The sequence below is a fragment of the Cyphellophora europaea genome, assembly GCF_000365145.1.
Source record: "Cyphellophora europaea CBS 101466 unplaced genomic scaffold supercont1.10, whole genome shotgun sequence".
Classification (NCBI taxonomy): Eukaryota; Fungi; Ascomycota; class Eurotiomycetes; order Chaetothyriales; family Cyphellophoraceae; genus Cyphellophora; species Cyphellophora europaea.
In genome coordinates, this window is record NW_008481798.1 from 495,845 (window position 1) to 507,953 (window position 12,109).

Sequence of the window (12,109 nt, forward strand, 5' to 3'; positions counted from 1 at the left end):
GGCTTTTTGCAGTCTACCTGAATCTACCTGTGCCCTGTTGAATGGTTGGGGGTATCTATTGTTGAAGAAGACAGTCATAGCACATCAAGTCACGCCGTGTAAGACGCCAAAAATCATGCCTCTCTAAAAGAGACCATCGATCTCGCCAGTCTCGGGATCGACATCCACATTGAGGTAGCCAGGTGCAGTGGGGAGACCGGGGATGGTCTGGATATCTGCTGCCAAGGCGTAGAGATAGCCAGCACCCACGGCAAGTCGGACGTCTCGGACGGGAATTGTGAACCCGGTTGGGGCACCCTTCAGAGCCGGATCGTGGCTGAGGGAGTATTGCGTCTTTGCAACGCAGATGGGCAGATCCCCAAAGCCCTGCTTTTCGTAAATGTCGACCTTCTTCTGGGCAAGCTCACTGAGTTCGACCTTCGCAGCACCATACATGGTAGTTGCGATCTTATCAAGGCGCTCTTGCACACTTCCATTGGTATCGTACAGCAGCTTGAAGTCTTTTGGTTTGGCAGAAGCTGCGATCACAGCCTCGGCAAGTTTCACCGCCCCAGCACCACCTTCGGCCCAATGACTCGCTGGGACCGCAGCTGCAGCTCCAGCGGCAAGAGCTTCTTCCTCGATGACCTTGATCTCGGCATCGGTATCAGTCTCGAACTTGTTGATCGCAATAACAACCGGCACACCATATGTTGTTGCATTGGCGATATGCTTCTTGAGATTGACACAGCCTGCTCTGAGTAGATCGACGTTTTCAGTCTGATACTCTTTCGGTAGCGGAGCCCCGGCAGATACTTCGGGCCCACCGCCGTGGACCTTGAGGGCACGTATCGTGGCCACGATGACTACAACGTCAGGAACAAGGCCTGATGAACGGCACTTGATGTTGAAGAAGCGCTCGCCGCCCATTGTGAAGTCAAAGCCAGCCTCTGTAACAACGTAGCCTGCCTTTGCTTCATGGTCCTCGCCAGGTTCAGTGCCAGCCAGTTTCAGGGCAAGTTTGTCTGCCAGGACCGAACTGTTGCCAATACTGATATTCGCAAAGGGGCCAGCATGGACGAAGACGGGAGTACCCTCCAATGTCTGCATGAGATTTGGTTTAATGGCATCCTTGAGCAGTGCAGTCATAGCACCACCGACGCCAACGTCATCGCAAGTGACAGGCTCTCCGGCTTTCGAGGACCCGATGACCATTCGGCCCAGCCGTTCCCGGAGATCTCGGAGGTCGTTAGCCAGAGCCAATATAGCCATGCATTCGCTGGCTACAGCAATATCGAAGCCAGTCTCTCGAGTGTGGCCCTTTTCCGTGGGGGCTTGACCAATAGTAACTCCCCGCAGAGAGCGATCGTTGACGTCAAGCACCCGGCGCCAGGTAATGGTCTCAGGGTCGATGTCGAGACGGGCGAATCGACGAATCTCGTCCTCCGTCAGCTCGTCAGGATTTGTCTTGTCAATGCCGAGTTTCTTTAGTCGTCGTAGCATTACCGGCGCGAATTGTCGCTTGCCTTTCTTTGCCGGCACTAGACGTCGGTAGAGGGGGCCGTCTTTTTGAGTGGCCTCGTGAAACATGCGGGTATCAATTGCAGCAGCGAGCAGATTGTTGGCAGCGGTGATAGCATGAATATCACCAGTCAGGTGCAGATTGAACTCATCCATGGGAATGACCTGGCTGTAGCCACCACCAGCAGCACCACCTTTGATGCCAAAAGTTGGGCCCATACTTGGCTGGCGCACATCGGCGAAAGCGACCTTTCCAAGATGAGCACCAAGTGCCTGGGTCAAGCCCACAGTCGTGGTTGATTTTCCCTCGCCGAGAGGAGTAGGAGTAATGCCAGTTACCAGGATGTACTTGCCATTTTTCCGGTGACTCAGACGGTTGAGGAGCTTCAGGTCTACCTTGGCCTTGTACGCGCCGTACTGCTCAAGCTCGTGCGGCGCAATGCCTACCTCTTTCGCAACCTGAGTGATGTACTTGGGGTGTTGGGCTCTCGAGATGGCAATGTCCGATGGTACTGGCTGCTGAAGCTTCAGGGGCAGAGGAATGACTTGACGCTCCTTGAGCCTCTCGAAGTAGGAATTGGCTGAGTTGACCACGTTCTGCATCAGCATGGCGACGGTCATGGGACCGACACCTCCCGGCACCGGTGTGATGTGAGCAGCAACCTCTGCAGCTGCGTCAAAGTCGACGTCACCCACCAGGCGCTGACCAGACTTCTTGGATGCATCTGGGATATAGTTGGTCCCCACATCGATCACGACCGCACCAGGTTTGAGCCAATCACCTTTTACGAACCCTGGTTGACCAATGGCGGCGACCACGACATCTGCACCCTTGACCACGTCCTTGAGGTTTTGTGTCTTGGAGTGGCAAACGGTGACAGTGGCATCGGCGTTCTTGAGGAGATAACTGACAGGGCTGCCAACAATATCACTGCGGCCAAGGACGACAGCGTTCTTGCCCTGGAGATCAACACCGACCTCTTTCAGCAAGACCATGACACCCTGTGGTGTGCAGGGAACAAAAAAAGGTTTACCTCCTCGTTTTGCAAGCTCGCCAATGTTGGTAGCACCAAAGCCATCCACATCTTTCTCATCGAGAACGGTCGAGGTTATGGTATGCTCCGAGAGGTGCTTGGGGAGGGGTAGTTGGACAAGGATGCCGTGGACATCAGGATCATTGTTGAAGCGGGTGATATGCTGCACGAGCTCCGGCTCGGATATCGACGAGGGCAGATGTAGTAGCTCGCAGTCAATATTGGCCTCGTCGGCAGCCTTGAGCTTCATGCGAACGTAAGTGCTCGAGTCCGGACGGTCGCCCACCTGGATGATCTTGAGACATGGCTTGTAGCGTGGGTTAGCCTTCTGGGTCTCCTGGATTTCCTTCTGCAGACGTTCCCTTATGCCTTTTGCAATGGCGGTCCCGTCAATTTTTTGGCCGACCATTCTGGAGGGAGACGAGGAGAAGAAACGGGCACGGCGGAGAGTACCTGAAGAGGTTGGTAGCTCTGGAGTTATCAGTCCGTTCGGCCTGGAACCATGAGGTAGAATGCTAAAGGTTGACGGGTGGAAGGGACGTAGGTGCGGTCGTCTGGGGCGAGCGGACAAGAAATTCTGAATTGAAAGCTGAGATCTCCGCATCATATAGTCGGTAAGCAGCACGCGATATTCCAGTCTCGAGCCACCCGCGTTATCCTCGCGCTTCACGGTGCTCGACTTCACGGGGGGATAAACCTTCAGCCCAAGGCGTCGAGAAGTCCTTTCAGATCATGTCCGCAACTCCGAAGAATGAAAATAGTCCCTGTTGAACTCCCCTGGCCCTGTGACTCCGTGTGTGCCTTTCCGCTCCACACGCCCTGAAGCATTTTCGACTCTTAGGCTCTTGGGCGTAGGCCGAGTACGGGTGCTTGGCATTTGCGGGCAAATTTCCCACCATCGACCGTCCGCAGTTGGCTCACACACAATTCTGTCATCAGCCACTCACCACCTCAGCGACCTCGAGACCAGCATAAATCAAGCAACAGTATTCGAGAATCCCCCGAACCAAATCAGGGTCATCCCGCGACCACAATACCGCCAGTATGAGGCCGACGCTGCTGCAAGGCCATGTGCGTCCCCACCACCCTACCTAGTCCATGAACAAGTACTGATTATCTCGTAGGAGCGTGCGCTCACACAAGTCAAGTACAACAAAGAAGGCGACCTGCTGTTCTCGGTAGCCAAAGATAAGGATATCTGTGCCTGGTTCACCAGCAATGGCGAGCGCTTGGGAACCTACCAAGGTCATCTGGGTGCAATTTGGACCGTCGACGTTTCGCCAGACTCTAGAATATTAGCCTCCGGCTCCGCCGACAACACCATCAGACTATGGAATGTTCAGACCGGTGAAAACGTCAAGACATGGGAGTTCCCAACCGCAGTCAAGCGAGTTGAATTCAGCGAAGACGGTAAGCAGCTACTCGCTGTTACCGAAAAGAGAATGGGCTACTTGGGCACAATTGTCGTCTACGACATCAGGTACGGCGAAGATCTCACAGACCAGACCGATGAGGAGAGCCTCAAGATCACCTGCGAGGACAGCAAAGCCACCGTTGCTGGTTGGAGTTATCTCGACAAGTATATCATCTCTGCACACGAAGATGGGACGGTCACGCAGTGGGACGCCAAAACCGGCGAGTACAACATGAGTATCGAAGCTCACGAATTCGACACTCAAATCAACGACATTCAATTCTCTCAAGACCGAACATACTTCATCACCGCTGGTAAAGACAAGAGCGCCAAGATTCTTTCCGCCCGAGACCTTTCGATTCTGAAGAACTATCCTGCCGACACCCCCCTCAACACTGCCGCCATCACCCCCAAGAAAGACTTTGTCATCCTGGGTGGTGGCCAGGCGGCCATGGATGTCACTACTACGTCTGCCCGGCAGGGTAAATTCGAAGCCCGCTTCTACCATAAGATATTTGAAGATGAGATCGGTCGTGTTAGAGGTCATTTCGGTCCGCTTAACACGGTCGCCGTCCACCCTCAAGGCACCGCTTATGCCTCTGGTGGCGAAGATGGCTACGTTCGCATGCACGCTTTCGATAAAGCCTACTTCGATTTCATGTACGAGGTGGAGCGCGAGCAAGCGAGAAAATGAACTGCCCTATGCCAGGCACTTTACTAGCCATTATGACTCACGGAATCAGCCAAATCCCGCCCGGCCTGGCTTTGAGGCCAGTGACGCTTCGACTCTTCCATCATGACTCACACAAAGAGTGGAAAGTAGTTGAACGCCATGCCACGCGCTTGCAACCACGGTGACCACCAGATGGATTTGTTGAGGATCAGCCTGAATGCGGATCCAATGAGATTCGACGAGACCTGGGACGCTGATCGGGCGGCTTCAACTAGTCTGTCAGAGCTAATGGCGGTGCGTGTGGATGTGGTAGTCATTGTGAATGTTGGTCGCTGATGAAGACGTTCGGGGTGGGTTCTGCTGCACAGCCAGTCCTGGGTAGCCGAGAAGTCTTACAAGGTGAATCTGGCGATATGCTCCCATCCAGAGGTCAAATAATTGCAGCTCAAGAGAAGCTGAGGCATCGTGGATCAGATGGCATATGGAGGCGAATCCCGAGCGCAACTAAGGTCTCCATAGTCTATCTGTGCCTCACAGCACTGTTGCCATCTCTATTCCGTCTCACTCTCTTGTTATGAATGCTGCTCGGCGCCCCCAACAGCTGTGCTAACATTACGAGTACTGCTTGGACTGAGTTTCTGGGGGTGTAGCTCTCAGCGGGGAATAGTCTGGAACCGGTTGGGCGCAGTACGTACTACCTTTTGAACTTAACGAGTCCGCATGTTCCCTCAGTCATGCATCCGTGTAAACCGAATCCTGAGCATTGGTCTCGACCAAATGATCGTCCCGTACAGCCGGCTCGTCCCAACTCATGACTATAGCCATCAGCTCTATCCGCTTGTGTCGCACACTGTCCACCACCGCCACCCACAATGTTCGAAACGAGGCTGGCAGCAGACCTGCCGTCAAGACAGAGGCTATGCTGGCAATGCTTAGAGATCTCGATTTTCGATCTTTCTCCAGTATACGGCTTCTGTAACGAACCACTGCAGCTTGTTCGAATTGCGCAGAGCACGACAGGTGCGCGAGGAAGACTCCACCCGTTTGCCTTAGGCAGGACCAAACACACCAACAGCACCGGTATCTCAGCCATTGCTAGGTCGATACGCAGATATAGGCGATGGGTGTTTCTGTGTGAGCAGCGAGAAGAGTGGGCCTCGGTGGCCTCCATGCACAAAGTGGCAGGATTGAAGTCAGTGGTCTTTCGCTTCGAATCCATCATGCGAGTACTGCAAACGAGAACGCTCAGCTGCATCTGAGCTGCATCCCTCTCGATGTTGTTCGATCAGTGTGCGCCTATTTCCGGAAAAATAGCATTCGACCTCGTTTCGATGCTATTCGAGCGGCTGCGGACCTTGCGCGTTCTCGCCATTTTGACATTTCCATAACCCCGGGTATCCCTTGTACCATGACTCCAGACTGATGCACATAAAGGTTGGCAGACAACTTAGTAGCCACGGCCGCGTCCTCGAGGGGCGCCCCGACCGCCGCCTCGGCCACCAAAGGAGCTTCCACCTCGACCACCGAAGGAGCCGCCTCGGCCACCGCCCCTCGGAGCACCCCGACCGCCAAAGCCTCTCGGTGCACCTCGACCGCCAAAGCCTCGCGGAGCACCCCGACCGCCGCCTCGTGCACCTCCTCGTCCCTGTAGTCCGGGCTTCTTGACCTTGCTGGCGCCGGGTGGTCCCTTTGGTTTGGGGAGGAACCTGCGCAATGTTAGCATGGCAGTCTTCGTAATCAGATCTGCATTCCTCACTTTTCTAATGGCAGTAGCTTGTCGCCACCTATATAGAACTTGTCACCGGCCTTGAACGAAGTAGCCTGGATGCCTTCTTGCGGCTTGATTGTGAAGTAGACTTGGTTGATGGGGCCGAGGATCTCGTCCACCTTGCCGATGGTCGTCTGTATCTTGTCAACACTGCACTGCATTCACCGTTGCAGCAACCGACCTTGTTCTCGAGGTAGACGGGGGCGTTGAAATAAGGAATCTTGGGATTCGTCGACTCGCACACCATTTCGCCCTCGGATGGGTGCATGAAGGTGCCGATTTCTGTGGGTGTCAGCTGGGTCGCTTGATATAGGCAAGGCCGCACATACCTAGAACCTGCGCAGGAGGACCATAATTGCTCTGGAAGCCACCACCTCGACCTGTCACATTCATCAGTTTCTTGCCATAATTTTTGCGGAGACGGTGATTTAATTTTACCTCCGCCTCTGGGAGCTCCTCTTCCTCCTCTATCACCACCTCTGAATCCGCCACGACCAGCAGAACCGCCGCGGAACGACATTGTTGAGTGCGAAGGGGGAGCTGATGGTGTCGTGCGCGCCTTGGACTTTTTCGCGGGAGAAAAGCGATTCTCTATGTTGCAGTTCCGCGCTGCGGGCAGATTTCAGATTTTCGGAGCGCACGTGATTGGCACATTTGGCTCACACCGTATCCACCACCACGCCCTCTCCGCTACCACTGTGTCCACACTGACAAGGCCCGTCTACGCCATGAGCCACAAGAGAAACATCTCGCTGAAGCCTCACGACCTTTGGGGCACCTTGAAGAACGACAAGGTGACTCAAAACGGCGCCCCGGCTTCTGAGTCATCCCCCCCTTCATCCAATACCTCAAAAACACCGTCAAGTCCCACGCAAAGTAAGAAATTGCCAAGCAGGCCAAAAGAAATGTCGACTCAAGCAGCACCCAAGGGCGGTGCGCCCAAGCCTCTACCAGAATTCATCCAGCAGCGAAACCAGCTCTTTGACCAACTCTGGAAGGACAACGAAGAGGATCTCAAGTCACGAGACAAGCCTGGGATCAAAATCGAACTCACCACCGAGGGGCAGAGCAAGACTGCCCTCGACGGCAAGGCATGGGAGACGACTCCAGGTCACCTCCTGAAACACGTGCCCAAGGACCGTGCTGGACAAGTCGTGGTAGCCAAGGTAGACGGCGAGTTGTGGGATCTGGATCGACCGTTGACCAAGGACAGCAAGGTGTCATATCTTGTCTTTTCAGATCCCGAAGGACGCGACGTCTTTTGGCATTCATCTGCCCATGTCTTGGGTGAATGTGCAGAGCACGAATATGGCTGCCGTCTGTCCCACGGCCCTCCCACAGCCATGGGTTTCTTCTACGACATGGCTCTCGAGCCTGGAGTCGCTGTCAGAGAGTCTGAATGGCCCTCATTGGAATCCAAAGCAAAGAAGTTCGTCAAGGACAAGCAGCCATTCCAGCGCCTTGAAGTCTCCAAGGAAGACCTCCGCAAAATGTTTGGCTACAGCAAGTACAAGATGCACTACATCGAGAAATTCGTACCTGACGGAACTTCCTCTACCGTCTACCGCAACGGTGATCTTGTGGATCTTTGCCAGGGACCTCACATCCAGAATACCCGCAAGATCGAAGCCTTCAAGATCATGAAGAACTCCTCCGCCTACTTCTTGGGCGACCAAGCGAATGACTCACTCCAGCGCATCCATGGCGTTGCCTTCCCAAACAAACAGCAGCTTAAGGACTGGGAACACTTCCTCGAAGAGGCCAAGAAGCGTGATCACCAGCTTATCGGCAAGCAGCAAAAACTTTTCATGTTCAGCCAGATGTCCCCTGGATCTCCCTTTCTCCTTCCACATGGCACTCGTATCTTCAATGCCCTGCAACACATGCTCCGCGAACAATACTGGGACCGTGGCTACCAAGAAGTACAATCCCCAAATATGTACGATGTCGACCTGTGGAAGACTTCCGGCCACTGGCAGCACTACCAAGACGACATGTTCCGTGTGCAAGTTAAAGACGACTCCGCAGACCCCATGCCACTCGCCGATGCTAAGCCCTCCGGTGCTCCCGTTGCAGACCTCAAGAATCAAGACAAAGATAAGGGCGTCTTTGCTCTCAAGCCCATGAATTGTCCCGGCCATTGCGTCATGTATAAGAACGAAGAGCACTCCTATCGCGACCTCCCTTGGCGAGTCGGTGACTTCGGCGTCCTACATCGTAACGAAGCGTCCGGCGCGCTCTCAGGTCTCACCCGTGTGCGGAAATTCCAACAAGATGATACCCACATCTTCTGTACCCCTGAACAAGTCGAGGGCGAAATCAAAGCTCTCTTCGACTTTATGACCTATGTCTACGGCCTCTTTGGCTTCCCCTTCAAATTTAAGCTGTCCACCCGTCCAGAAGGCTATATGGGCAAGCTCTCCGAATGGGACGCAGCCGAAGCACAGCTCAAGAAGGCCCTGCAGGACTTCCGTGGCGACAACTGGGAGATCAACGAGGGTGACGGTGCCTTCTACGGCCCCAAGATTGACATCACCATCTCCGACGCCCTGCAGCGCGAGTTCCAGTGCGCCACCATCCAGCTCGACTTCCAAGGCCCCGCCAACTTCAAGCTCGAGTACCGCACCTCGGAGCCCTCTAGCGCCGACGGCGCCGCCCCCGCCGACAAAGAGGCCGCTGCCGACGACAAGAACAAGGACTCCAGTGGCCCTGGCGCCGGCATGGCGCGTCCCGTCATGATCCACCGCGCCATTATCGGCTCATTTGAGCGCTTCATCGCCGTCCTGTGCGAGCACTTCGCAGGCAAGTGGCCATTTTGGCTGTCGCCGCGCCAAATCCTCGTCATCCCCGTCATGAAGGGCGCGGAAGACTACGTGCGCGAGATCCAGGCACTCTTCACCAAGGCGCGCTTGTACTGCGACATCGACGTCTCAGGCAATACCTTGCAGAAGAAGATTCGCTCCGGCCAACTGAACCAGTATAACTTCATTTTCGGTAAGTTGACACACTCCCCCCCCATGTCTTTCCTTCTCCCCGTTTTCCTAGACTCCAATGCTGATAAATTGTGTCCCCCAAAAGTCGTCGGCGCCAAAGAGCAAGAGACCCGCACGGTCAACATCCGCAACCGCGACGACCCCGCCACGCAGAAGATGGGCGAGCTCATCCCGCTCAACAAGGCGCTGGAGCGGTTGGTCGAGCTGCGAGACGAGCGGAAGCTGGAGAACAGGATTGAGATGTCCAACTGAAGCGGTGGCGCGGAAGGTCAGCTTGGTGCTGCGGCCAGTATGGGGTCTTGCGTCAGGAGCAGCGGGAATTGAACAGGCAATATGTTTGCCTTCCCGGGGAGAGGTGCGATGCTTTACGTAGCCAGCGATGCGGGTGATCAATTCAGTAGAAGCAGGTAAACAGAAAGACAGGTTGAAGAAACCATGACATCGTCATGAAAGAACGGTTGCAAAATGTTCGAAGATGTCTTTCATACACGAGTACGGAAAGCCGTCATGGCAAAATTTAATCCCTTTTTCGCTCCGATGCTCTGACGAAACGCTCATGCCGTGCGCTCGGGAGTCTCTCCCTCGGCGATGATTGGCACGGGGAGTCCTCGACTGGGACTTGACGATATCAATTGCTCCGCTTTTCGCGCTCTTAGGAAATCCGAGACTGCTCGGATGAGAATGAACCATCCAACGATCATCAAAAGATAGGAGACCCAGTCGATTCCTGTAAGACCGCCAACTCCAGAGTCGCCGTCGCTGCCGTCGCCTTGGTTTCCATCTACGTTGTTGGGATCAAAATTGTGACTGTTAGGGTCTGGTGGTGAGGAATTGGAGAACTGTCCAGGGTTGCCTTCCGGATGGTCGGGCCCAGAGCGCATGTAAAAGCCGTATTGCACAAGGGTAAGACCGAGACCAGCCCGGGAACCGTTTTTGGCTGCGTGCGTAGTGTGTAAGAGGTAAGTGAGTAGGAAGCCCACGAGCTGAAATGACATCGAGATCATGCCGTTCCAAATGAAGGAAAACAGAGAGCCCACAGGCAGGCCATCGACGTAGACCTCGTCGGAGGACATGCCGGGAGCCAAGATGGTGGTCTCCCAATAGGGAGGGGTGGCGTCAGCGGCAGCCTGTTCATAAGTCTATTGAGAGTTAGTACAGATTCATCGTGCCAGGGTTGGGTTTCAACGTACGGGAGGCTTCTCGTCGAGCTGTTCGCCACGCTCGAGTTTGGCGCCGAGATTAGCAAAGACGCCATCGTTTGCTGGCTGTTCCATGACCCGGGTTTGCGGGCGGAAAGCGGGCAGTTCGGTCACCCGTCGCTCTACCTCGGGTCGTGATGTCGAATTTGAGGAGGCCGCATTGCGTTGAGCCTCGCTGGGGTTGGCTCTCATCAGGCGTTGTCTATCGTCCTCTTCATTCTCATCGTCTGAGCCATCGCCAAAGGCATCCTGTAGATCGCGCTCGCCTTCGTTTGATAAGGGGTCTTGATCCAGTAATCGGCGAGACGTCGGCGAAGAATCGCGAGAGCGGAAAGACGGTGGAGGAGAGTTAGGTATATGCTGGTTGCCGGACGTGGCTATAGGTGTTTCGACATCGTCGTCATCGTGTGAATGGATCTGCAGAGAGTCAGTAGCCGATCGTGCGAGCGTTCGGTGAGGCGGGCAGCGTACCGGCTGGTACCGCTGAGAGCTCATGGTGAGCCTCAGTAACCGTAGAGACACTCTCGGGGAAGTAGGGAGAGGGACAAGAGGGATATAAAGTAGCCGTAGGAAATGAAGCACAAATGAATCGAAGTATATTGGGTGTCGGTCTTTCGAAAGCGGTGGAAAGAGAGTGGTTGATCTGGAGCCTGAGGCCTGATTCGCCTCAGCGATCGTTCGCCCCTCGGAATCGGGTCGACTGCGCCTCGTCTCGGGTCGGGGTGATTATTGAATCGATCACGTGCAACAAAGCCGGTTCTAAATTGAGACTAGTCCTCTTTGTCGAGTTCCAAGGCTGTCACGGGCAACGCGAGGCTGTCAAAAAAGTGTAGTCGCGTCATGGACTGAGACCCGACCTGAATTAAATCGAGCTCGATGCTTGTGGTTCATTCTGCATAACTTTATCAATCACGCTCCGTCGACGTCTCCTTTGGCATGGCAACATCTCAATCGGTATGCTTCATTATCCAAGCGAATGTCGCTTTTGCTAACTGTCACAGCTTGCCCTAAAACATTGGGCGCGCATCATCAAGCGATGGCCTATCGACAAAGTTCGCCCGGAGAGCGTGTCCTTCCAAGCAATTATGCAGAGGCGCCTCGACCGATTGACAAACCCATCACTGAACGCAGCAGCCACCAGCGTCAAAGGGAATGAGGCTTTGGTCTCGGCTGCACCTCCGCCCAAACTCGACGAGCAGAAAGAAATGAAACAGGCCAATGCTCTGTATTCCCTCTTGGAGAACCGCTACGAGACAAAGTTCCCAATGCCTCAACAGCTTCGATACCCAGAGAGCCGCAAGACACACTATGATGATCTACTGCAGGAGCTTGAAGAGGCGCCCTCAAGAACAAAGTTCTCGTCTTTTATGGCGCGGTTGAAGGGCCGCTTTCGCCTGAGTTGAACGACGTCTTTGTTACCTGTTGCGTTGTTTCAGCTGGAGCTGGCATGTCGTTGCATCTTGGACTGTCGGTATAGTGCCATCAAGAGGCAAGACGGGACCATGACCCGTTCGACTGAAGCAGTTGT

The 12,109-nt window shown here is 54.5% G+C and overlaps 6 protein-coding genes across 6 annotated transcripts; 3 read left to right on the top strand and 3 right to left on the bottom strand.

Annotated features, from left to right (window-relative positions):
- Positions 1-123: 123 nt before the first annotated feature.
- Positions 124-2,943, bottom strand: HMPREF1541_09280 (uncharacterized protein; the record flags this gene model as incomplete). Its single annotated transcript, XM_008713955.1, has 1 exon — positions 124-2,943. The coding sequence occupies one exon, from the start codon at positions 2,941-2,943 to the stop codon at positions 124-126; it is 2,820 nt and encodes a 939-aa protein (XP_008712177.1).
- A 635-nt stretch (positions 2,944-3,578) lies between these two features.
- On the top strand, positions 3,579-4,642 carry HMPREF1541_09281 (eukaryotic translation initiation factor 3 subunit I; the record flags this gene model as incomplete). The annotated part of the gene is made up of 2 exons (XM_008713956.1): positions 3,579-3,605; positions 3,659-4,642. The coding sequence occupies 2 exons, from the start codon at positions 3,579-3,581 to the stop codon at positions 4,640-4,642; spliced, it is 1,011 nt and encodes a 336-aa protein (XP_008712178.1).
- Positions 4,643-6,068: 1,426 nt separating this feature from the next.
- On the bottom strand, positions 6,069-6,782 carry HMPREF1541_09282 (H/ACA ribonucleoprotein complex subunit 1; the record flags this gene model as incomplete). The annotated part of the gene is made up of 4 exons (XM_008713957.1): positions 6,069-6,327; positions 6,378-6,523; positions 6,571-6,671; positions 6,719-6,782. 4 exons carry the CDS (start codon positions 6,780-6,782, stop codon positions 6,069-6,071), a joined length of 570 nt encoding a protein of 189 aa, XP_008712179.1.
- A 200-nt stretch (positions 6,783-6,982) lies between these two features.
- Positions 6,983-9,634, top strand: HMPREF1541_09283 (threonine-tRNA ligase; the record flags this gene model as incomplete). The annotated part of the gene is made up of 1 exon (XM_008713958.1): positions 6,983-9,634. One exon carries the CDS (start codon positions 6,983-6,985, stop codon positions 9,632-9,634), a length of 2,652 nt encoding a protein of 883 aa, XP_008712180.1.
- A 302-nt stretch (positions 9,635-9,936) lies between these two features.
- HMPREF1541_09284 (uncharacterized protein) lies at positions 9,937-11,076 on the bottom strand (the record flags this gene model as incomplete). Its single annotated transcript, XM_008713959.1, has 3 exons — positions 9,937-10,521; positions 10,573-10,998; positions 11,053-11,076. 3 exons carry the CDS (start codon positions 11,074-11,076, stop codon positions 9,937-9,939), a joined length of 1,035 nt encoding a protein of 344 aa, XP_008712181.1.
- A 441-nt stretch (positions 11,077-11,517) lies between these two features.
- HMPREF1541_09285 (uncharacterized protein) lies at positions 11,518-11,984 on the top strand (the record flags this gene model as incomplete). Its single annotated transcript, XM_008713960.1, has 2 exons — positions 11,518-11,535; positions 11,583-11,984. The coding sequence occupies 2 exons, from the start codon at positions 11,518-11,520 to the stop codon at positions 11,982-11,984; spliced, it is 420 nt and encodes a 139-aa protein (XP_008712182.1).
- Between the last annotated feature and the right edge of the window lie 125 nt (positions 11,985-12,109).